Source organism: Scatophagus argus, chromosome 2 (assembly GCF_020382885.2).
Source record: "Scatophagus argus isolate fScaArg1 chromosome 2, fScaArg1.pri, whole genome shotgun sequence".
NCBI classification, from domain to species: Eukaryota; Metazoa; Chordata; class Actinopteri; family Scatophagidae; genus Scatophagus; species Scatophagus argus.
This window is the reverse complement of record NC_058494.1, coordinates 26,053,797-26,079,822: the sequence shown is the minus strand read 5'-3', so window position 1 is coordinate 26,079,822 and position 26,026 is coordinate 26,053,797. Positions and strand designations below refer to the sequence as shown.

Below are 26,026 nucleotides of genomic sequence, written 5' to 3'. Positions count from 1 at the left end.
CTCTGACTCTGGACAGTATTACTGTACAGCTGAGAACGAGCTGAGGAGGACGACGTCTGAGTCCATCTCTGTGGATGTGAAATGTGAGTAATATTCAGTATTCAGAAACAACATCCAGTGTATAAATCTTTTAGGGTTTAATGACTTGAAAATGGTCTTTGTGTGGATGAATACATTCTTAAAATCTGCTGCTAATCTTTGTTAAATCTTGTCCTCCAGATGGTCCAAAGCTTCCCTCTGTGTCAGTGAGTCCCTCTGCTGAGATAGTGGAGGGCAGTTCAGTGACTCTGAACTGCAGCAGTGATGCTAACCCAGCAGCTAATTACACCTGGTACAAGGAGAACCAAAAACTGCCTGAGGGATCATCAGGCTCTTATGGTTTCAGCTCCATCAGCTCAGAGGACAGAGGGAACTACTTCTGCAAAGCTGCGAATCAGTTCGGAGAGTTGGGCTCTAAGTCCGTATTTCTAAATGTCCAGTGTGAGTATCAAAAGTTCGTTCTTCTCTTATAGTGTGTTTGAACAGTAAGAGAATCACATTTTTCATGCAACAAAGTCGATGCAGTGAAATGTGCTTCATGAACGTACAGGGAAATAGAAGAGAGACAGTTGGATTCTCTGGTTGATCCAGCAATCAAACTCGCACAAACAACACAAGGCCAAACTCTCACCAAACCTATAGGTCAACAATAGATTTACAAGAAGGGATAAGTGGGTTGATTTGTGCTCTTGGAGAAGTGGAGCCATCTTTTCTTTCTAGGAAACCATGGACAAAAGTGGTCATGTGACCATACACTTGTAAGAGAACTGTACAAGAAAACCTGTCCAGGCTGTGATTAATGACTTGCCTTTCTGTCCTCTTTGTTCTCAATGTGTTCTCCTCCAGATGGTCCAAAGCTTCCCTCTGTGTCAGTGAGTCCCTCTGCTGAGATAGTGGAGGGCAGTTCAGTGACTCTGAGCTGCAGCAGTGATGCTAACCCAGCAGCTAATTACACCTGGTACAAAACTAATGGAAATGGAGTCAGTTTTAAATCCCAGCTTGTCTTCAGGTCCATCCAGTCCTCTGACTCTGGACAGTATTACTGTACAGCTGAGAACGAGCTGAGGAGGACGACGTCTGAGTCCATCTCTGTGGATGTGAAATGTGAGTGAAACAGTTTGTTTAAAAACAACAAACATCCTGAATGTGTTCAGCCTTTGCAGGAGAAGAAGCAGAACGAGAAGTTTTACTGTTTAGGTCCACTTTCTTCAGCTCTGCTTGCTTCACATTCACTCCAACGTCTCACATCCATTTGTCAGACCACATTCAGTCTAAAATGCTGACACACAAAGCAACAGTTTGAGTCAAATCAAATCATTTATCTCCTCCAGATGGTCCAAAGCTTCCCTCTGTGTCAGTGAGTCCCTCTGCTGAGATAGTGGAGGGCAGTTCAGTGACTCTGAGCTGCAGCAGTGATGCTAACCCAGCAGCTAATTACACCTGGTACAAGAAGGATGAAGACTCACCAAAAGCATCAGGACAGAACTTCACCATCACTGACTTCAGAGCTGAACACAGTGGGAATTATTACTGTGAAGCCCAGAACATAAGAGGAAGTCATAGGAACACCTTACATCTGACTGTTATGGCAGGTCGGTTGTCCACATTCAGCTACATAAGACATCATGTGGCATCAGCATGATTACCTCAGCATGAGGATGTTGTTAATGAAGTGGTGACGCACTTTGAGAAGCTTCTTAACCTTCTGTGACTCCAGTCATGTTGTAACAGCCTAATTAACTGTCTGTTTTCTTGATCACTGTTTCTCAGCATCAGGTATGTTAGCAGCTGCTGGAACAATCCCTGTGGTTCTCCTGGCTGTCATATCCCTCTCTGTCTACCTGTGGATCAGGTGAGCAGCTCTGAATCACTGAAGGTCAAATCACTGACAGTCAGAAGTGAAACATTCAGTCATTTATGTTTTAATTAATTCTCCTGAGCAGAAAGAAGAGGACGTCCAATGAATCTTCTGAGGCTGAAGAGAGACCAGACAACAGGGAACAGGTGAGAACAGTTATGTATATTATTGTAAAAGAAAAGACAACTTAAACTGCTTCCTGTTCATTCAGACTGCTGAGTCGCTGTCTTTTAGAGCTTCTAGAAAACTCATCAGACTGTGAAGGACGTCATGTTGCTGTTTTGATGTTTACAGAAATTTGTTTCTGTCACACTGAAAGTACTTTTGTTCATGTCTGCCTGATCAGGAGGAGCAGGGTGAACTTCAGTACGCCAGCATCCACTTCTCCAACAACCGGGCAGATCCTACTCCACTCTACTCCAACCACAGTCCAGCTGGGCTTCCCAGACACATGGAGCAGCAGGAAGTCAGTGAGTACGCTGCTGTCAGATTTAACAGTGGCAGTACTGCCCCGAGGTGAGCAGCTCTTACAATGACAAGACTTTGAAATGCATTCATTGTTTTTCTTATTGTTACTGTTAAGTTATGATGGAAATGTTCTTATCTCTTTTATCTTTTCCCTCCTCAGAACCAGAGGTCAGCAAACTGGACAGGATCCAGCTGCTTTGTACAGCACAGTCAGCAAAATCAGATGATCTCAACAGGCGTCGCATTTCTACTCTGATGTTTCCGTGTTTCTTCATAAGAGTTACACTTCAGCTGCCTTTTTAAAAACCTTGTGTTAAACTTTAGCTGTCATTTAAAGCTTGTGCAGCAGCCTTCAAAGTGCAACAAAAGACAGACAAACACATGACGTTGCTATGCCAACCACTGGCTGGCTTACATCACTTCAGTGTTCCTGTTGGTGAGGAGACCCCAAATTTGTCAGTTCAGGTAAGACTAAATACACGAACAAAGTGTTCACAGGACAAACCACCTCAGTTACAGGCATCACAAACAACTGGCATGTATTTTAGACAGCTGATGGTCAGTAGAAGGAATTCTGTGTGTAATCTGACATTTATTCAGCCTATGTTGTGCACAAATGATGATCATCTAGGATTTCTGAATTTATATTTACTTTTTTTTTTTTTTTAATTCTTTTCTTTGCACAAATACCTGCACAATTCTTATAGTCCAGGATAATGTAAAGCGTTCTATGTAGCTTTTTAATGTCATCTTTCTGATTTCCTTTATTTTGTATTTGTTTCTTTCAACCAGATCTTTTTTCTGTTTCCTGATATTTTAACCTTCTTTTGTTCTACTGTAACATGTGAACTCATCCCTCAATAAAGTCTTAGCTGATATTCATTAGTTTCACCACATCTCTTTGGCCCTGTGGGGTGAAGGCAGCTTTCAGGGTCTCAACATGCACCAGACGTGTGAAGTAACAGTCAGACTGGCCATCATGAGCATCAGGAGAAATCCCAAAAGCAAGAGAAATACGCCATTGGTCCACGTTGTGCATGCAGCAGCTCAGAGCATCAGTCAGACTGTATGTACCACATTAACTTAAAGAGATTTGAAGACAGGCCTTTATTTCCAAGTATATGTGCTGAACGTCCAGTGTGAAGCCTTTTGTTTCCTCATCTGGTCCAGTTTATTTGTTGTTTTTTCAGCAGTTTTGTTACTGCACGCTGCTGAGACCACAAAATACAGTTTGGCTGGTACATTAACACACACACACACACACACACACACACACACACACACACACACACACACATTCACACTTGCAGTGAGAAATCCAGAGCAACAAAGAAAACAGCACTTTGATATTTTTGAAGTGATTGAAATGATGGAAATGTGCATCATGTTTAACCTGTGAACAAATCATATAAGAAGCTCAGGGAGTTTATGCTCATTTGTGTTTTACTGACTTTCATTTGATTTGAGACTGAATTATTTTGTGGTGTCCACACAAATTAGACTTGATTTTTTTGAGTATGTTGACAGTTGACTCTAAAATGAAGACTTGTGTTCATCAGTCACATATTCTGCATTAGGTTCAAGAATGGACAGAACATTTGGGGACAAACATGTATTCTTTGTTCAGTATACTTTAATCCTGCAGACAGAGTTTTCCTGAGATGAAAATATTCCTGTTCTTCTTCAGAGCTCACTGAACACTCTTCCACTAATTTGGCGCCATCTGGTGGAACAATGTAGGCAGTGCACTGTACCATAACTGCATGTGTATTGAATTTGCAGAAAATACTTGGCTTGTACTTTGTGACACACACACAGGTGTCACTCTGAGGTAACTTGAGGAAGTAGATTCAGCTGTGCAGCAGGTTTACATTAAACTGAATATCTGATGAATTTAATTCAATTCAGTTCAATTCATTTATGTAGCACCAAATCACAACAACAGTTGTCTCGTTATATTTTCCAATTAGAGCCGGTCGAGACCAAACTCTTTAATTTGAGTTTTAGAGAGACCAGACAAAACCCCCATGAGCAAGCACTTGTCAACAGTGGTGAGGAAAAACTGCCTTTTAGAAGGCAGAAACCTCAGAGCAGACCCCAGCACAATGTGGGCAGCTATCTGCCTTGACCAGTTGAGTTGTGAGAGAGACGGAGAGAATCTGAATCTGAATTGATGTGTGAAACCAAATGGCAAATCCTGTAAACTGGCATGTAATGCCAGAAATACTGACAGAAAGGTTTTTCAGTAGAAAAAAACTGCTACAATCTTATCTAATGGTACTGTATCTATTGTCTCTACTGTTTATACCGAAACAGGCCCCCAGCTCAACCGCCATGTGTTGAACGAGAGGGTCGTTTCCCCTGCGCCTTCGGGTCGGGGATAGGTCTCTCACTGTTGTCTCAGCCTATGGGCCAAACATCAGTGCAGAGTAGCTGACTTTCTTGGAGTCTGTGGGAGGGATGCTGGAAGCTGCTCCGACTGGGATCTCCATAGTTCCACTGGAGGACTTCAATGCCAACGTGTGCGACTACAGTGACACTGGGAGGAACGGCCTCCCCCATCTGAACCCGAGTGGTGTTTTGTTGTTGGACTTCTGTGCCCTGCTAATACTGTTTACAGTGAAAGTGGGGAACTCGCATTCCTTCAAACCTGGCTGCCCGAAATCTTCGGACCGGACACATTTCCGAACCCCGTTGTTATTGAACGTGCTCACAGACTGCCCGACCGACAAGACCCGAGCGGACATCCGCGTACTCTTATGATTAAGCTTCTTAATTATCAAGACAAGGTGCGAGTAATGAGAGCAGGGGTCCGTTTCATGAAGCAGGTTCAACAAACTCTGAGTATGAATGTTAACTCTGAGTTAACAAACCCTGAGGTGAAAAACTCTGAGTTTCCTGTTTCAACAAAGCAGATTCGCATTAGTTTTGTTGACTCTGAGTATGTTGACTCTGAGTATGTTGACTCTGAGTATGTTGACTCAAGCTTGTGCACCGCGACTATAAAAAAGCCCTCATCAATGGAGCCCCGATTCACTGATTCATCACGGAGGCCGGAGGGGAAAGAAAGCGCAGAACATATTTTACACCTGTGGAGCAGGAAATTCTGATGGAGGCGTACGGCGAATATCGGTATATAATCCGGAAAAAAGTAACACCTGCGGCAAAAGGAAAGAGAAAACGCGTGGGGAAAAAAATCACAGCTCGAGTCAATGCGTAAGTTTTGTGTTTAATCACTCACACAATATTGCATGTAGAAAATGGTATTGACCCTCTGTTCATGTAGGTGCAACCCAGGAGGTGAAAAACGTGTGAAATACAAAAATATAATTCAATCAGGTGAGGCGGAAACATAACATGTCTGGTTGTATCTCACTTTGCTAACATTTGACATGTCAAACTATTTAAATGTATTTAAATGATTTAAAACTGTACAACTCTTTCATCCCCGCATGATGTTTCCACACATTCTGTTCTCTGTAATGTTTCATTAATTAATGTGGTGAAGTTAACATTTGACTCCTGCCTGGCCAACAGAAAGAGGACAGAGGCCCCTAAAACGGGTGGAGGACCTGCACCACCACCTCTAACAGAGGCAGAGGAGATGGCCCTTAGCCAAACTACTGGAAGGCCAGTGGCTGAGGGAATCCCAGCAGGCAGCTCATCTGAGCCAGTCACCCCCAGGACACAAGTGTCTTCATAACATGTAAGAAGTCCACACCTCTATAACGTTTTTTATGAAGCCTCTTTTAGAGACAGGATGTTTGTTCTCAGTGGCGGTCCTAGCCTGAATGGCGCCCTGGGCGAACAGCCCCTGTGGTGCCCCCCTGCCCCCCGCACTGGCTCACGCCCCCACCAATCCAAAGAAAACATTGGGTGAAAAGTATATGTATAAACTTTATTAGGATAAAAATACAATAAAACAAACTAAACATTAAATAACAAATTTAAAGTGCACAACCATAAATATATGCAAGATATATATTGTTTTAAAGTGCTTTAGAAATAAATCATTTCTGTAGAACAGCACATTTGATTTGGCACATTATTCAAAGCACACAGCAGTGGAACAAAACATGGTTTTAAGAAATAGCAAAACTGGATTAATCACAACTAACAGGAAAAAATGTCTACAGGCAGGTAAAATTCACAGATAAAACACACTGCTACTTCTATCGTCACACACACACACACACACACAAATGAGAGCAAAGCACCATCCACCTATAGGCTCCTGCTGGGGAGAAGCAGCAGCAAACTCCTCATGGCCTTCCTGAGACATGGCAGGAGATGCCACAGAAGCCACAGCAGCCGTAGAGGTGGATGGGATCTCCTGATCCTCTGCTACAGATGAGGCCTCTGTTGCTGGAGACTCATCCTGGGCAGGAGGCGTCCAAAATGTTTTAGCAGCGTTGCTGGAAGTGCATTAATGTAAACATGCATGAACGGCACACTTAAATACATTAGCTATCACTTAATGTCATTACGCCTATTACATGCTATTAACCTACATATTAACCAGCGGGGAGAAATGCTTCACTGCCCAAATTCTATTAACGTTACACTGAGACAGAAAATAATGGACGAAATGTGGGCAACGTCCGTCTTTTTAAGGCTAGCTTACTGCACGGAAAATCCCGACGGCCAAATACAGTACGCAGCGACAACCAAATGGTCACAAAGCAATGACAGCAAGGAGCTGATAGCTTAAGTGTAGACACAGTTATTGGTATGTATGTATGTTAACTCAGATAATGTTCAGGTTAACTGTAACCAGCACACAAAACAGCAAACAAGCTAATGACCGCTAAACAATTAACGTTAGCCCCTTTTCATAACGTAATTACAGTCGTACGCTACAGAGGGAACATTAGCTACATACCTTTGTTTTTGGACCGTTTCTCCTCTTCTTCTTTCCTTTTCTTTCTGAAATAAGCACCCGATAGCTTTGGCCTTTTTCTGTCCATTATGTTTATTACCTGAATCGGAGTCGCCTCGGGAATCAACAGGTTACGCTGATGCCAATGGCCTCTGACGTGACGGACAGCAGGGGTCAGGACTAAACCAACACATCCACCCCCACTCCCTTCTTCCAGAGTTGCAGCGGCAAACTCAAAAGTTATTAAACAATGGTCAGATAAAAGAGGATTTTGTTCAAAGACTATTAAATGTTCAATACCATATGTCATATGAAATTTCAGAATGTGAGTTCATTGAACACTCTTCACTAATATGGCGCCATCTGGTGCAGCAATGTAGGTAGTGCACTGTACCATGACTGCATGTGTCCTTCGTATGCAGACAAGATGTTGCTTATATTTTGTGGCTAAACACATCATGCCTGGTTTTATGGTGTGTGTGTGTGTGTGGGTGTGTGTGTGTGTGTGTCCTTTGTGAGGATCTTAAGAATGACAAACGAGTGAAGGAAAGTTTCAGCCATAAAAACAACCAGAAAATTGTCAGTCAATTAAAAAATAAAGAAGAAAATCAAACAGAAAAGTAATGAACTGTACTGTTTGAAAGGTCTGTAACTGCAGTTGGACACAACGCAGAGTCTTCAGGATCTCTTGGACCTCAGCAAGTTTATTTATGAAAGACAACATGTGAAACTCTAACAGTAACTGTTACAACTTCAGTCAATGTCTGCAACCCAGCAGAAAACACACAGAGAGGAAAAGAAATGTAGAAAATGACAAATCATAAAAGGTGACTGACTGTCTGTCCCCACTGCTGCATGAAAGACATGGAGGACCTTGGACAGCTCCAGGATCAAAGTCCTGATTCAGTATCTGTGATGTTACACTGTCCTCTAGTGGTGAAGTTTGTGTGTCACAGTCAGGCTTCATCACTCTGAGTGCTCCCTCCACTGTCTGCTTTAAAGGCTCAGTCCACCCAAATGACAAAGTTTATATGTTGGACATCTCTGCACTCAGTTTGTCCAACTGAAGCACCTAAACAGCCCAAAGTCATTAAAACGTCTTCTGATTAACATCATTATATCAGCATTGTGTGTCCATGCCGGATCCTCCCAGTCCTCTTGCTGATGTGTGTCACATGTTCATGTTTTGTTAACAGAAACTAACACCTTTAGAGTTTGTAACACAGCGCAGCTTTGTTGTGAAGTGGGCGTTTACTGGCACTTGGCTCGTCATGTATGTTAATAATCTAAAGAGGAAGGAAACGAAGCCGCTCAACAGCCTCACATCTGCCTTCTGCTTACTGACCGTAGAGGAAAGACGTCTTTAAGGACGACGACCTTCTTCAGAGTAAGTAGAATTATTTATTGATGTGACTGATACTGTGGACCTCCTGTGTACTTATTATTTCATCTGCTGACATGTTTTATTGTGTGTGAAGCCTCACAGAGAGATGAGAGGAGCAGCTATGAGTTTAAGTGCAGCAGCCAGTGGATTTGTTGTCTTCCTCCTCTCTGTGTCAGGTACTGTATATCTACAGTTACATTCACTGCATTCAAAGAGGGGAATGTGGCAACATGTGGGCTGAAGCTCACATGTGGAAATCAGTGGATCAGAGTTGTGTGAAGGGAAAACTTCCCAGAAACACTTTGGATCATTTCTGTTTGATTTTGTGTCAGTTGTAATGAATATCAGGAAGATGTTCTGCTGTGTTGGCCAACATGTGTTGCTGTTGTCTTTTGCATAAAGTAGCTGTGTGCTAAACACTTTGACATGCTGTGAAGTGAGAATATTGTGGCTTTTATTCCTAACTGTTTCCTCCTCAGCCTGTTTCATTTGCTCTAAAGCCGACCCTGCTTGTAGAAGCTGCAGCTCTCGTGGAGGACGATTAGTTTCTCTCTGCAGCTTCTTTTATGACAGTGAAGTTTTTTGGAGGGATGTTGGTCTCACAGTGAAGTCGCCACATACTGACTGAACGGCTCTCATATTATCATACGTCTGCACCAAACCCTGCTAGTTCATGTTGTGCCGTCTGACCTCAGTGTGATGTTTCCACCCTCAGAGCTGACGGTTGTTTCACCTTTTATTTTTATGCCAAAGTTTGCTGCTGAAAACAGTTTCTCACACCTCAGTGTTCTGCTTTTCTTTTTAGTCTTCACACGTCAGTCAGCAGCAGCCTGACCACAGAGTGAACAGAGAGAGAACTAACCAAGACAAACACAGACTCTCTCATAATGAATATTTGTCCTCTTATCCTGGTCAGTAAAGCACATTAAAGGTCACAGGTCCAATACATTCCTGTTGACTTGACTGCACCTTCAGACTGGATGATGTCCTGCCTCAGTGCACACAGAGATGAAGTGTAGGAAGCATGTGTACATCTTCCACTCTTCCTCTGCACTGACTGTGTAGAAGTGAGCAAACACTTTGTGTTTGGACTTCTGTCTCTTTGTGGTCCCTCTGGTTTCATTCAGGAATAACATCCAAAAAGTCATCAAACATTATTTGTAACAGGAGTCAGAGAATAAAACAGGAAGTTAACTGAAGTTCCTCATTTTGATTGTGACTCCTGATGTGCTCTGTGTTACAGTGGTACAGGGTCAGGATGGCTGGGCAGTGACTTACACTCCTACTGAGATCTGTGCCTTAAGAGGATCAACAGTGGACATGAGATGCACCTACACATACCCATCCAGTATGAATGGCCTGAACACCACCGTTGAGAGAACATTCTGGTTTGTTAAAGTGAGCGGAAATGAACATGTGGATCTGACAACAGACCCACAGTATTCAGGTCGTGTACAGTACTGGTGTTATGAGAAGAGCTGCACTCTGAGAATCACAGACCTGAGAGAGAGCGACTCAGCTGAGTACAAGTTCAGGTTCATAACAAACCAACCTGGTGGCAGATATTCTGGTTCACCTGGAGTCACTTTGTCTGTCACAGGTGACATTTTCATTCTTATGTTAATTATGTCCAAATATTCAACATCTAGAAAACAGTGATATAAATGTGTTGTGTGTGTTCACAGTTTTGTCTAAACTAACTCTCCTGTTTCTTCTTCACAGATCCAGATCTGCAGGTGCAGGTGACAACATATTCATATTCTACCTGGGCTGAGCTGACGTGTCACAGCAGTTGTCGTCTACCTGCTCGTCCTTCCTACGTCTGGTACAAAAATGGAGACAAAATTCAGACACAAACATCTTCTTCTTATTCAGGATACTTTGGTGATGTAAACAGTTATTCCTGTGCTGTAGCAGGACATGAGGATTCCCCCTCTCCTCCAGTGTGTGAGTGTCCTATAAAGTCTTCACTAACACACTAGTGGACCCTTATGACTCCATGTGTTTTAATATGGAGACCCTCATTGTGACTGTTCACACAATTGTTTTATCTTTCAGGTGTTCGTGGTCAATCCTGCAACAAAGTGACGTACGCTGACAGACGCATCTGTGCCTTCAAAGGCTCATCAGTGGACATTTCTTGCACTTACAACAGTCACGTTTATCCTTTTACATCTAAATTGTGGTCCAGTCCTGGACGTAGTCTCCAGTGGCAGAGTCCCTCACAGCTGGACTCTCAGCGTCGTGTTCAGGTCCTTGATGAAGGTGGAGGACGCTCCACTCTGAGAATCAGTGACCTGAGAGAGAGCGACTCGGCTGAGTATCGCTTCACATTCACAGCAGGAAGCTTTGAATGGGGGAGGAGTTTACCTGCTACAACTCTGACTGTCACAGGTACTGATGAACTCAAAGTGATGTAAACACACCAACACAGTGTCACGCCGTGTAACTTTTGCTTATGTTTTGTCTGTTGATTTTTGATCCAGGTGTCATGTTTCATGTGTGTCTTTGTTTCCATGTGTTATGTTCCAGGTGTTTGTCATGTCCTGTTTTATTTTGAAAGTGTCACTTCCCCTGTGTGTCTGTTTTCATGTAACTTTGGTTTATCTTCTTTGCTTTCTCCTCCCTTAATGTGTTTCACTTGTCTCTTGTTATGTTGTCTCTTTAGTCCTCGTCTTCCCCGTCAGTCTTTGTCAGGTTGTTGTTTTGTCTTCTTGTCAGGAATTGTTTGTCATGCCAGGATTGTCTTTGTCTCGTCTCACCAGGATTTTTCCTCACAGCTTTTTGTACTTTTTGTTGATCCTTGCCACAGTAAGTGTGTGCCTGCTTTGAGTTTCTTTTCTCAAAAATAAAAGAATGTTGTTCTGGACCTCTGCCTGCCTGCCCTTTTGACTCTGCATCGGGGTTCAGCTCTCTATGTCAGCCACGCTGCTCCTTTTTGACACACAGGACATTTAAAGTCACAGAACATGTCAGTAATGATCCATCATCATGTGAAAACAGTGATATAAATGTGTTGTGTGTGTTCACAGTTTTGTCTAAACTAACTCTCCTGTTTCTTCTTCACTGATCCAGATCTGCAGGTGCAGGTGACAACATATTCATATTCTACCTGGGCTGAGCTGACGTGTCACAGCAGTTGTCGTCTACCTGCTCGTCCTTCCTTCGTCTGGTACAAAAATGGAGAGAAAATTCAGAAAGAAACATCTTCTTCTTATTCAGGATACTTTGGTGATGCAGACAGTTATTCCTGTGCTGTAGCAGGACATGAGGATTCCCCCTCTCCTCCAGTGTGTGAGTGTCCTATAAAGTCTTCACTAACACACTAGTGGACCCTTATGACTCCATGTGTTTTAATATGGAGACCCTCATTGTGACTGTTCACACAATTGTTTTATCTTTCAGATGTTCGTGGTCAATCCTGCAACAAAGTGACGTACGCTCACAGACGCATCTGTGCCTTCAAAGGCTCATCAGTGGACATTTCTTGCACTTACAACAGTGTCGTTTATCCTGTTACATCTAAATTGTGGTTCAGTCCTGGACGTAGTCTCCAGTGGCAGAGTCCCTCACAGCTGGACTCTCAGCATCGTGTTCAGGTCCTTGATGAAGGTGGAGGACGCTCCATTCTGAGAATCAGTGACCTGAGAGAGAGCGACTCAGCTGAGTACAAGTTCATGTTCAAATTAAGCCAACATAATGAGAGATTTACTGGTTCACCTGGAGTCACTTTGTCTGTCACAGGTAACATTTTCATCTGAATATTTATTCCCACTTACGTCTGAGTGTGTGTGTGTGTGTGTGTGCTTGTTGACAGTTGAGTCTAAAATGAAGACTTCTGTTCTTCATCAGCACATTTAGATGTCCAGGTGAAGGTGAGCAGATCAGGGGTCTCCCAGTCTTCTAACTGGGCAGAGCTGAAGTGTCACAGCAGATGTCCTCGACCTGAACGTCTTCACTACATCTGGTACAAGAATGGACAGAAGATTGAGGGACAAACATCTCGTCTTTATTCAGTGTCCTCTGGTCCTGCAGACAGCTTTTCCTGTGCTGTAGAAGGATATGAGGCCTTCCGCTCTCCTCCAGTGTGTGAGTTTACTTCCAGTCTTCCACTAACACACCGTCTGGAGGAGCCTTTAGCCTTTTGTACTGGACCTTAACTACATGGAACTCAGTGGTGTTTGGTGGTTCATTGAGCAGAATTGGAGGAAAACTAAATCACTACCTCATGAGATTGTAGACATGTTGGATAAAAATCTTTTATCTGCTGCCTTGACTGTAAGCTTTAATTTCAGTGAATTTACAAAACAACATTGGACTTTATAACTTCTTTGGATCACAAAAAAATTCACAAAAAAGTACAAATCATCATAAGCCTGTGAATATTCTCATTCATCCAGGTCATGGTTATCTCAAGGAAATTCAATCGAATGCAACTGGACTTAGTTATATAACTAAGTCCAGTTGCATTCGATTGAATTTCCTTGAGATACAAATCATCATAGAAATTCTGATATTCTGTTTCTGTATCATCATTTTCTTGCTCTCCTGTCTTCAGCTCTATTGGACAGCTGTTGGACATTTTGAGTCTTGAGTCCTCCTTTCTGATGTGGACCTCAGCTGTCAACATACAAAGTGAAATCAGAAGTTAAATGTGTTCATGTGTTCTTCTCCAGATGGTCCAAAGCTTCCCTCTGTGTCAGTGAGTCCCTCTGCTGAGATAGTGGAGGGCAGTTCAGTGACTCTGAGCTGCAGCAGTGATGCTAACCCAGCAGCTGAATACATCTGGTACAAGGAGAACCACAAACTGCCTGAGGGATCATCAGGCTCCTATGGCTTCAGCTCCATCAGCTCAGAGGACAGAGGGAACTACTTCTGCAAAGCTGGGAATCAGTTTGGAGAGTTGGGCTCTAAGTCCGTATTTCTAAATGTCCAGTGTGAGTATCAAAAGTTCGTTCTTCTCTTATAGTGTGTTTGAACAGTAAGAGAATCACATTTTTCATGCAACAAAGTCGATGCACTGAAATGTGCTTCATGGACGTACAGGGAAATAGAAGAGAGACAGTTGGATTCTCTGGTTGATCCAGCAATCAAACTCGCACAAACAACACAAGGCCAAACTCTCACCAAACCTATAGGCCAACAATAGATTTACAAGAAGGGATAAGTGGGTTGATCGGTGCTATTGGAGAAGTGGAGCCATCTTTTCTTTCTAGGAAACCATGGACAAAAGTGGTCATGTGACCATACACTTGTAAGAGAACTGTACAAGAAAAGCTGTCCAGGCTGTGCTGTGATTAATGACTTGCCTTTCTGTCCTCTTTGTTCTCAATGTGTTCTCCTCCAGATGGTCCAAAGCTTCCCTCTGTGTCAGTGAGTCCCTCTGCTGAGATAGTGGAGGGCAGTTCAGTGACTCTGAGCTGCAGCAGTGATGCTAACCCAGCAGCTAATTACACCTGGTACAAAACTAATGGAAATGGAGTCAGTTTTAAATCCCAGCTTGTCTTCAGGTCCATCCAGTCCTCTGACTCTGGACAGTATTACTGTACAGCTGAGAACGAGCTGGGGAGGACGACGTCTGAGTCCATCTCTGTGGATGTGAAATGTGAGTAATATTCAGTATTCAGAAACAACATCCAGTGTCTTTTAGGGTTTAATGACTTGAAAATGGTCTTTGTGTGGATGAATACATTCTTAAAATCTGCTGCTAATCTTTGTTAAATCTTGTTCTCCAGATGGTCCAAAGCTTCTCTCTGTGTCAGTGAGTCCCTCTGCTGAGATAGTGGAGGGCAGTTCAGTGACTCTGAGCTGCAGCAGTGATGCTAACCCAGCAGCTAATTACACCTGGTACAAGGAGAATGAAGACTCACCAAAAGCATCAGGACAGAACTTCACCATCACTGACTTCAGAGCTGAACACAGTGGGAATTATTCCTGTGAAGCCCAGAACATAAGAGGAAGTCATAGGAACACCTTACATCTGACTGTTGTGGCAGGTCGGTTGTCCACATTCAGCTACATAAGACATCATGTGACATCAGCATGATTACCTCAGCATGGGGATGTTGTTAATGAAGTGGTGACGCACTTTGAGAAGCTTCTTAACCTTCTGTGACTCCAGTCATGTTGTAACAGCCTAATTAACTGTCTGTTTTCTTGATCACTGTTTCTCAGCATCAGGTATGTTAGCAGCTGCTGGAACAATCCCTGTGGTTCTCCTGGCTGTCATATCCCTCTCTGTCTACCTGTGGATCAGGTGAGCAGCTCTGAATCACTGAAGGTCAAATCACTGACAGTCAGAAGTGAAACATTCAGTCATTTATGTTTTAATTAATTCTCCTGAGCAGAAAGAAGAGGACGTCCAATGAATCTTCTGAGGCTGAAGAGAGACCAGACAACAGGGAACAGGTGAGAACAGTTATGTATATTATTGTAAAAGAAAAGACAACTTAAACTGCTTCCTGTTCATTCAGACTGCTGAGTCGCTGTCTTTTAGAGCTTCTAGAAAACTCATCAGACTGTGAAGGACTTCATGTTGCTCTTTTGACGTTTACAGAAATTGGTTTGTCACACTGAAAGTACTTTTGTTCATGTCTGCCTGATCAGGGGGAGCAGGGTGAACTTCAGTACGCCAGCATCCACTTCTCCAACAACCGGGCAGATCCTACTCCACTCTACTCCAACCACAGTCCAGCTGGGCTTCCCAGACACATGGAGCAGCAGGAAGTCAGTGAGTACGCTGCTGTCAGATTTAACAGTGGCAGTACTGCCCCGAGGTGAGCAGCTCTTACAATGACAAGACTTTGAAATGCATTCATTGTTTTTCTTATTGTTACTGTTAAGTTATGATGGAAATGTTCTTATCTCTTTTATCTTTTCCCTCCTCAGAACCAGAGGTCAGCAAACTGGACAGAATCCAGCTGCTTTGTACTGCACAGTCAACAAAAGCAGATGATCTCAACAGGCATCGCATTACTACTCTGATGTTTCCGTGTTTCTTCATAAGAGTTACACTTCAGCTGCCTTTTTAAAAACCTTGTGTTAAACTTTAGCTGTCATTTAAAGCTTGTGCAGCAGCCTTCAAAGTGCAACAGAAGACAGACAAACACATGACGTTGCTATGCCAACCACTGGCTGGCTTACATCACTTCAGTGTTCCTGTTGGTGAGGAGACCCCAAATTTGTCAGTTCAGGTAAGACTAAATACACGAACAAAGTGTTCACAGGACAAACCACCTCAGTTACAGGCATCACAAACAACTGGCATGTATTTTAGGCAGCTGATGGTCAGTAGAAGGAATTCTGTGTGTAATCTGACATTTATTCAGCCTATGTTGTGCACAAATGATGATCATCTGGGATTTCTGAATTTATATTTACTTCTTTTTTTATTTTAATTCTTTTCTTTGCACAAATACCTGCACAATTCTCTATAGTCCAGGATAATGTAAAGCGTTCTATGTAGCTTTTTAATGTCATCTTTCTTATTTCCTTAATTTGTATTTGTTTCTTTCAACCAGATCTTTTTTCTGTTTCCTGATATTTTAACCTTCTTTTGTTCTACTGTAACATGTGAACTCATCCCTCAATAAAGTCTTAGCTGATATTCATTAGTTTCACCACATCTCTTTGGCCCTGTGGGGTGAAGGCAGTTTTCAGGGTCTCAACATGCACCAGACGTGTGAAGTAACAGTCAGACTGGCCATCATGAGCATCAGGAGAAATCCCAAAAGCAAGAGAAATACGCCATTGGTCCACGTTGTGTATGCAGCAGCTCAGAGCATCAGTCAGACTGTATGTACCACATTAACTTAAAGAGATTTGAAGACAGGCCTTTATTTCCAAGTATATGTGCTGAACGTCCAGTGTGAAGCCTTTTGTTTCCTCATCTGGTCCAGTTTATTTGTTGTTTTTTCAGCAGTTTTGTTACTGCACGCTGCTGAGACCACAAAATACAGTTTGGCTGGTACATTAACACACATGCACCACACATACACACACACACATTCACACTTGAAGTGAGTAATCCAGAGCAACACAGAAAACAGCACTTTTATATTTTTGAACTGATTGAAATGATGGAAATGTGCATCATGTTTAACCTGTGAACAAATCATATAAGAAGCTCAGGGAGTTTATGCTCATTTGTGTTTTACTGACTTTTATTTGATTTGAGACTGAATTATTTTGTGGTGTCCACACAAATTAGACTTTTTCATTGAGTATGTTGACAGTTGACTCTAAAATGAAGACTTGTGTTCATCAGTCACATATTCTGCATTTGGTTCAAGAATGGACAGAACATTTGGGGACAAACATGTATTCTTTGTTCAGTATACTTTAATCCTGCAGACAGAGTTTTCCTGAGATGAAAATACTCATGTTCTTCTTCAGAGCTCACTGAACACTCTTCCACTAATTTGGCGCCATCTGGTGGAACAATGTAGGCAGTGCACTGTACCATAACTGCATGTGTATTGAATTTGCAGAAAATACTTGGCTTGTACTTTGTGACACACACACAGGTGTCACTCTGAGGTAACTTGAGGAAGTAGATTCAGCTCTGCAACAGGTTTACATTAAACTGAATATTTGATGAATTCAGTACAATTCAGTTCAGTTCAATTCAATTCATTTATGTAGCACCAAATCACAACAACAGTTGTGTCATTACACTTTCCAATTAGAGCCGGTCGAGACCAAACTCTTTAATTTGATTTTCAGAGAGACCAGACAAAACCCCCATGAGCAAGCACTTGTCAACAGTGGTGAGGAAAAACTGCCTTTTAGAAGGCAGAAACCTCAGAGCAGACCCCAGCACAATGTGGGCAGCTATCTGCCTTGACCAGTTGAGTTGTGAGAGAGACAGAGAGAATCTGAATCTGAACTGATGTGTGAAACCAAAATGACAAATCCTGTAAACTGGCATGTAATGCCAGAAATACTGACAGAAAGGTTTTTCAGTAGAAAAAAACTGCTACAATCTTATCTAATGGTACTGTATCTATTGTCTCTACTGTTTATACCGAAACAGGCCCCCAGCTCAACCGCCATGTGTTGAAAGAGAGGGTCGTTTCCCCTGCGCCTTCGGGTCGGGGATAGGTCTCTCACTGTTGTCTCAGCCTATGGGCCAAACATCAGTGCAGAGTAGCTGGCTTTCTTGGAGTCTGTGGGAGGGATGCTGGAAGCTGCTCCGACTGGGATCTCCATAGTTCCACTGGAGGACTGACACTGGGAGGAACGGCCTCCCCCATCTGAACCCGAGTGGTGTTTTGTTGTTGGACTTCTGTGCCCTGCTAATACTGTTTACAGTGAAAGTGGGGAACTCGCATTCCTTCAAACCTGGCTGCCCGAAATCTTCGGACCGGACACATTTCCGAACCCCGTTGTTATTGAACGTGCTCACAGACTCCCCGGCCGACAAGACCCGAGCGGACATCCGCGTACTCTTATGATTAAATTTCTTAATTATCAAGACAAGGTGCGAGTAATGAGAGCAGGGGTCCGTTTCATGAAGCAGGTTCAACAAACTCTGAGTATGAATGTTAACTCTGAGTTAACAAACCCTGAGGTGAAAAACTCAGAGTTTGCTGTTTCAACAAAGCAGATTCGCATTAGTTTTGTCGACTCTGAGTATGTTGACTCTGAGTATGTTGACTCTGAGTATGTTGACTCTGAATATGTTAACTCTGAGTATGTTAACTCTGAGTATGTTGACTCTGAATATGTTGACTCTGAGTATGTTGACTCTGAGTATGTTAACTCTGAGTATGTTGACTCTGAGTATGTTGACTCTGAGTATGTTGACTCTGAGTATGTTGACTCAAGCTTGTGCACCGCGACTATAAAAAAGCCCTCATCAATGGAGCCCCGATTCACTGATTCATCACGGAGGCCGGAGGGGAAAGAAAGCGCAGAACATATTTTACACCTGTGGAGCAGGAAATTCTGATGGAGGCGTACGGCGAATATGAAGATATATTCTGAAAAAAACGTAACACGGCAGCAGCGGCCAAAGAAAGACAAAACACGTGGGAACAAATCAGCTCGAGTCAATGCGTAAGTTTTGCGTTTAATCACTCACACAGTATTGCATGTAGAAAATGGTATTGACCCTCTGTTCATGTAGGTGCAACCCAGGAGGTGAAAAACGTGTGAAATACAAAAATATAATTCAATCAGGTGAGGTGGAAACATAACATGTCTGGTTGTATCTCACTTCGCTAACATTTGACATGTCAAACTATTTAAATGTATTCAAATGATTTAAAACTGGACAACTCTTTCATCCCCGCATGATGATGTTTCTACACATTCTGTTCTCTGTAATGTTTCATTAATTAATGTGGTGAAGTTAACATTTGACTCCTGCCTGGCCAACAGAAAGAGGGCAGAGGCCCCTAAAACGGGTGGAGGACCTGCACCACCACCTCTAACAGAGGCAGAGGAGATGGCCCTTAGCCAAACTACTGGAAGGCCAGTGGCTGAGGGAATCCCAGCAGGCAGCTCATCTGAGCCAGTCACCCCACAGGACACAAGTGTCTTCATAACATGTAAGAAGCCCACACCTCTATAACGTTTTTTATGAAGCCTCTTTTAGAGACAGGACGTTTGCTCTTGAATCCAATAGACTCTGAGGGATGTCTCCACCTGTTGGAGCCTCATGTAGCCCAACTCCAGCCTGTTGTATGAAACTGGGTGTGCAGTCACAGGTAAATTTAATTTATTATTGGAACAATATGAAAAACTAACAGAGAAATGTTCTCTTTGTCTCTCTCTGTCTGTAGGATATAAGGAAGACTAAATAAAATCAATGTGTGACAGTGTGGTCGTGCTTTTATTGATTTAACCTGGAAAATGATTATTGCATATGAGATCTCTGATTGCTCTTCCATCCTGGTTTTCTGGGAGGTGGATGGGGTCCTCCTCATGGTCTTCTGTTTGTAGGGCAGAGTGTTGCTCTCCTCTAATTCACAATATTATGGAGGATAACACATGCCACACTTATGTCACAGGCTCTCTCAGGGGTTACTCTGAGATGGCGTAAGCACTGGAAACGGGCTTTCAGCAGGCCTACAGTCATCTCTAGCCTGGCTCTGGTCCTGCAGTGAGCCACACTGAAGTGCTGCTGGGGGCCTGGTTGAGGGTCTGGGTAAGGAGTTATGAGTGTGGGTTGGCAGGGGTAACTCCTGTCACCCAGAAGGAAGCCTTCAATCTCTCCTGCAAGTAAAGTCACATTTATTTAGTACTGATATTTTTAACACACTAATCAGACAAAGATCTTCACAGTGACAAACAGCCACCAGTGCAGTGTTTCAGGCCACTTGCCACAGTCCAGTCTGTTGCTCAGAGTAGACCCTCGATATATACAGGAGTCCTGCTCAGACCCAGGCCACTTGGCTTCCACATTTGTGATGATGTGAGCTGCATCACAAATGGTTTTAACAGTACAGAAAATGAGACAGGTTAGTTGAAATGTTTGTGCTCTGACATTTAAAGGTAGTAGTCAATGTGTGTACCTGCACATTAATGCTGTGGGAGGACTTCCTGTTCACATGATATTCATTTTGTGAAGGAGCAGTGATAGGAATGTGAGCGCCATCAGTGCAGCCAATCACATTTGGAAATCCTAAAAGACATTCAAGTCTTTTCTCCCAGAGGTCTCAGCAACATGTTAACAGAAAAATTATTATTCATTTGAAATTATTTCCCCGCAGTCCCATTTGATGGCTCTCACAGGCTTGTGGCCAGGAAAAACCAGACCAAAAACCTGGTTGTGGATGTATTGCAGTGACTGTAACGAAAAACGATAAGGCTCATATAAAAAGTCGGGACAGGATGAAAAATTACCCAGACGTGCTCGGAAAATCCTCGCCCGACACAATCACATTTCTCTGTGAATCAGTATTGCTTCTTCGTCTACAGGCTCCTCCAGAAACACACACTCGATTTCCGTAAACTTAGCAGGTTCGACGGAGACTCAGTGAATAAGGAAACGGTTCAGGCTTATGTTCCGTAAAGGGGAGGAGTCAGAGACAAAGTCGGGCTTTCTGGGATAAAACCTGCTCCCGACCAGGTTATGTTCACAGACTAAGTTACCGCGGTAACAGACTCTGAGTGTGAGTTAGCTCGCTTTATGAAACGGGCTTAACTTACTCCTGAACTTACCCCGATCTCAGGGTTAACTTACCTCGCTTCTTGAAACGCTTAACTCAGGGTTTCGCTGATTTCAGGCTTAACATACTCAGAGTTTCCACATAACCTGCTTCATGAAACGGGCCCCTGGTCTTTAATTTGATGTGGTTGCAGATCCCCCATCTGTCCACCAGATGGAGTCCAAACTGTCTCAGCTCCTGTTAACTCCACATCAGAGGTATCAGAAGCTCTCTGTAGATTAAAATCTGCCAAACTGCTGGTGCAGATAATCTTGGCCTGTATCTTCTTTGTCTAAGCATCCCCCTAATCTGTCCATACTGGGCACAAAATGTTTGTAACAGACATTATTCCTGCTTCGTGGAGCAGCACTACAGTAAGTGGTGATATCTGGAATCTTAACAGCTACTGTCCAATATCTAAAGTGCCTGTCTCACCAAAACTCCTAGAATCACTGGTTAAATGTCAGGTGGGCTCCTTTATTGACTCACTAAACACACTACAGCCACAGCAGTCTGCTTTAACTGGTCACAGCACAATAACAGCTGCAGTCTCAGTCAGTTAATCTGATCCCTGATACAAACGGCACCAGGAGTTTATCCACTCATGTGTTTTTGTTTCAGTCTGTCTGTGTGAAGCATCAAACTGTCTGTCTCTTTGTCATGTCTGTCTCTGTTTAGGTGAACAGAGTGGAGTGTGTGAGTTCACTGAACGCTCCTCACTAATATGGCGCCATCTGGTGGAACAATGTAGGTATTGCACTGTGCCATGACTGCATGTGTCTTCAATATGCAGGTGAGACTTGGCTTCTGTTTAGCAGCTAAACACATCCTGTGTGTGTGTGTGTGTGTGTGTGTGTGTCCTTTGTGAGGATCTTAAGAATGACAAACGAGTGAAGGAAAGTTTCAGCCATAAAAACAACCAGAAAATTGTCAGTCAATTAAAAAATAAAGAAGAAAATCAAACAGAAAAGTATTGAACTGTACTGTTTTAAAGGTCTGTAACTGCAGTTGGACACAACGCAGAGTCTTCAGGATCTCTTGGACCTCAGCAAGTTTATTTATGAAAGACAACATGTGAAACTCTAACAGTAACTGTTACAACTTCAGTCAATGTCTGCAACCCAGCAGAAAACACACAGAGAGGAAAAGAAATGTAGAAAATGACAAATCATAAAAGGTGACTGACTGTCTGTCCCCACTGCTGCATGAAAGACATGGAGGACCTTGGACAGCTCCAGGATCAAAGTCCTGATTCAGTATCTGTGATGTTACACTGTCCTCTAGTGGTGAAGTTTGTGTGTCACAGTCAGGCTTCATCACTCTGAGTGCTCCCTCCACTGTCTGCTTTAAAGGCTCAGTCCACCCAAATGACAAAGGACAAATTACATGTGATTCATTTCCTGTCTTTATTTTAATCCCAGTTTATATGTTGCAGTGTGATGTTATATTCTGCTTTTCATCCTCCTTCAGTCAATCAGCCTCATGGTCCACAGGTCAAATGCTCTCCTGTTCCTTCACTACACCTTTAGAGTTTGTAACACAGCGCAGCTTTGTTGTGAAGTGGGCGTTTACTGGCACTTGGCTCGTCATGTATGTTAATAATCTAAAGAGGAAGGAAACGAAGCCGCTCAACAGCCTCACATCTGCCTTCTGCTTACTGACCGTAGAGGAAAGACGTCTTTAAGGACGACGACCTTCTTCAGAGTAAGTAGAATTATTTATTGATGTGACTGATACTGTGGACCTCCTGTGTACTTATTATTTCATCTGCTGACATGTTTTATTGTGTGTGAAGCCTCACAGAGAGATGAGAGGAGCAGCTATGAGTTTAAGTGCAGCAGCCAGTGGATTTGTTGTCTTCCTCCTCTCTGTGTCAGGTACTGTATATCTACAGTTACATTCACTGCATTCAAAGAGGGGAATGTGGCAACATGTGGGCTGAAGCTCACATGTGGAAATCAGTGGATCAGAGTTGTGTGAAGGGAAAACTTCCCAGAAACACTTTGGATCATTTCTGTTTGATTTTGTGTCAGTTGTAATGAATATCAGGAAGATGTTCTGCTGTGTTGGCCAACATGTGTTGCTGTTGTCTTTTGCATAAAGTAGCTGTGTGCTAAACACTTTGACATGCTGTGAAGTGAGAATATTGTGGCTTTTATTCCTAACTGTTTCCTCCTCAGCCTGTTTCATTTGCTCTAAAGCCGACCCTGCTTGTAGAAGCTGCAGCTCTCGTGGAGGACGATTAGTTTCTCTCTGCAGCTTCTTTTATGACAGTGAAGTTTTTTGGAGGGATGTTGGTCTCACAGTGAAGTCGCCACATACTGACTGAACGGCTCTCATATTATCATACGTCTGCACCAAACCCTGCTAGTTCATGTTGTGCTGTCTGACCTCAGTGTGATGTTTCCACCCTCAGAGCTGACGGTTGTTTCACCTTTTATTTTTATGTCAAAGTTTTCTGCTGAAAACAGTTTCTCACACCTCAGTGTTCTGCTTTTCTTTTTAGTCTTCACACGTCAGTCAGCAGCAGCCTGAGCACAGAGTGAACAGAGAGAGAACTAACCAAGACAAACACAGACTCTCTCATAATGAATATTTGTCCTCTTATCCTGGTCAGTAAAGCACATTAAAGGTCACAGGTCCAATACATTCCTGTTGACTTGACTGCACCTTCAGACTGGATGATGTCCTGCCTCAGTGCACACAGAGATGAAGTGTAGGAAGCATGTGTACATCTTCCACTCTTCCTCTGCACTGACTGTGTAGAAGTGAGCAAACACTTTCTGTTTGGACTTCTGTCTCTTTGTGGTCCCTCTGGTTTCATTCAGGAATAACATCCAAAAAGTCATCAAACATTATTTGTAACAGGAGTCAGAAAATCAAACAGGAAGTTAACTGAAGTTCTTCATTTTGATTGTGACTCCTGATGTGCTCTGTGTTACAGTGGTACAGGGTCAGGATGGCTGGGCAGTGACTTACACTCCTACTGAGATCTGTGCCTTAAGAGGATCAACAGTGGACATGAGATGCACCTACACATACCCATCCAGGATGAATGGCCTGAACACCACCGTTGAGAGAACATTCTGGTTTGTTAAAGTGAGCGGAAATGAACATGTGGATCTGACAACAGACCCACAGTATTCAGGTCGTGTGGATGTTCAGTGTGGTGACAGCGACTGCACTCTGAGAATCACAGACCTGAGAGAGAGCGACTCAGCTGAGTACAAGTTCATGTTCATAACAAACCAACCTGGTGGCAGATTTTCTGCTTCACCTGGAGTCACTTTGTCTGTCACAGGTGACATTTTCATTCTTATGTTAATTATTTCCAAATATTCAACATCTAGAAAACAGTGATATAAATGTGTTGTGTGTGTTCACAGTTTTGTCTAAACTAACTCTCCTGTTTCTTCTTCACAGATCCAGATCTGCAGGTGCAGATGACAACATATTGGTTTTCTTCCTGGGCTGAGCTGACGTGTCACAGCAGTTGTCGTCTACCTGCTCATCCTTCCTACGTCTGGTATAAAAATGGAGAGAAAATTGAGACACAAACATCTTCTTCTTATTCAGGATACTTTGATGATGTAAACAGTTATTCCTGTGCTGTAGCAGGACATGAGGATTCCCCCTCTCCTCCAGTGTGTGAGTGTCCTATAAAGTCTTCACTAACACACTAGTGGACCCTTATGACTCCATGTGTTTTAATATGGAGACCCTCATTGTGACTGTTCACACAATTGTTTTATCTTTCAGGTGTTCGTGGTCAATCCTGCAACAAAGTGACGTACGCTGACAGACGCATCTGTGCTGTCAAAGGCTCATCAGTGGACATTTCTTGCACTTACAACAGTTATGAAGCTATCAGGTCTAAATTGTGGTTCAGTCCTGGACGTAGTCTCCAGTGGCAGAGTCCCTCACAGCTGGACTCTCAGCATCGTGTTCAGGTCCTTGATGAAGGTGGAGGACGCTCCACTCTGAGAATCAGTGACCTGAGAGAGAGCGACTCAGCTGAGTATCGCTTCACATTCACAGCAGGAAGCTTTGAATGGGGGAGGAGTTTACCTGCTACAACTCTGACTGTCACAGGTACTGATGAACTCAAAGTGATGTAAACACACCAACACAGGACATTTAAAGTCACAGAACATGTCAGGAATGATCCATCATCATGAGTTTGTGTACTTCCTGTTGTGCAGTACTACTACTTATAGAAAGTGTAACTGCTGTGTTGACATGTATGTACATCTACCATGGATTTCTTTCAGAGCCAGTGATTGTAATCTTGTTTAATGTTCTCATATCCAGATGTGCAGGTTCAGGTGAGCAGAATATCAGTCAGTCAGTCTTATACTGAGGCAGAGCTGAAGTGTCACAGCAGCTGCAGTCCAGCAGCTCGTCTTTCCTACGTCTGGTTCAGGAATGGAACGAAAATCTCAGGGGTGGAAACGTCTTCTTATAAAGATGGCTTTTATGTGGGAGACGTCGTCTCTTGTGCTCTGAAAGGACATGAGGATTACGTCTCTGCCTCAGTGTGTGAGTTTACTCCACTGTGTCAGGACAACAAACACAGACACACACCAAGAATTATTTCTAAAACATTATGATACAAACACCAAACTAAAGTGCTAAAGTATGAGGTCCATAAGAAAAACAATATTTAGATATATGTTGTAATACAGTATTTGAATTCTTTTGAATTTGATGCCTGTAACACGTTTCCAACAAGTTGGTTTGTTGGCAAAGAAAGACTTCCTTGTAACTGTAACTTAAATGAGAGGCCTGTCAGCACAGACAGACTGAGCAAACAGGACCTGGACACTGCCAGCATGTATAGAGAAGAATGTGTGGAGTTGTTGACAATAACAAATTCTTAACGGCTTGTTATGGTCACTTCTCACCATCAGGAGTCCAAACAAAGACAGATCCAGGAACAGAACTCTGGACAGCCGCAGGGATAAATACAAATAAACTCAGAGAAAGACATTTAAATTAAAATAGTCAATGGTCTGATAACATGTTGTCAACTTTGACTAATGCATGTTCATATGTTCTCCAGATGGTCCAAAGCTTCCCTCTGTGTCAGTGAGTCCCTCTGCTGAGATAGTGGAGGGCAGTTCAGTGACTCTGAGCTGCAGCAGTGATGCTAACCCAGCAGCTAATTACACCTGGTACAAAACTAATGGAAATGGAGTCAGTTTTAAATCCCAGCTTGTCTTCAGGGCCATCCAGTCCATCCA

At 43.0% G+C, this 26,026-nt stretch overlaps 2 protein-coding genes and 1 long non-coding RNA gene across 5 annotated transcripts in view; 2 read left to right on the top strand and 1 right to left on the bottom strand.

Moving 5' to 3' along the window:
• The window catches only part of LOC124050932 (titin-like), a 226,840-nt gene extending 223,597 nt beyond the window's left edge, over positions 1 to 3,243 (top strand). Inside the window, exons 30-33 of one of the 3 annotated variants that reach the window (XM_046373922.1) lie at positions 1,810 to 1,891; positions 1,983 to 2,043; positions 2,244 to 2,413; positions 2,526 to 3,243. In XM_046373922.1, the coding sequence (XP_046229878.1) occupies positions 1,810 to 1,891; positions 1,983 to 2,043; positions 2,244 to 2,413; positions 2,526 to 2,592 (380 nt within the window). In that variant the 3' untranslated portion in view covers positions 2,593 to 3,243. The other 2 variants (XM_046373954.1, XM_046373948.1) reach the window with 2 other exon arrangements.
• On the bottom strand, positions 123 to 2,192 carry LOC124051161. The gene is made up of 2 exons (XR_006841779.1): positions 1,506 to 2,192; positions 123 to 258 (listed from the first exon to the last, which is right to left on the bottom strand). It is a non-coding gene; the product is annotated as an uncharacterized LOC124051161 (long non-coding RNA).
• A 4,518-nt stretch (positions 3,244 to 7,761) lies between the features above and the next one.
• LOC124053486 (titin-like) overlaps positions 7,762 to 26,026 on the top strand; it is a 55,670-nt gene continuing 37,405 nt past the window's right edge. The window contains exons 1-9 of the mRNA XM_046378685.1: positions 7,762 to 8,631; positions 8,723 to 8,804; positions 9,872 to 10,228; positions 12,481 to 12,717; positions 23,728 to 24,084; positions 24,207 to 24,431; positions 24,543 to 24,875; positions 25,095 to 25,322; positions 25,846 to 26,008. Of these exons, the coding sequence (XP_046234641.1) occupies positions 8,735 to 8,804; positions 9,872 to 10,228; positions 12,481 to 12,717; positions 23,728 to 24,084; positions 24,207 to 24,431; positions 24,543 to 24,875; positions 25,095 to 25,322; positions 25,846 to 26,008 (1,970 nt within the window). The 5' untranslated portion in view covers positions 7,762 to 8,631; positions 8,723 to 8,734. The remainder of the gene's footprint in view (positions 8,632 to 8,722; positions 8,805 to 9,871; positions 10,229 to 12,480; positions 12,718 to 23,727; positions 24,085 to 24,206; positions 24,432 to 24,542; positions 24,876 to 25,094; positions 25,323 to 25,845; positions 26,009 to 26,026) is intronic.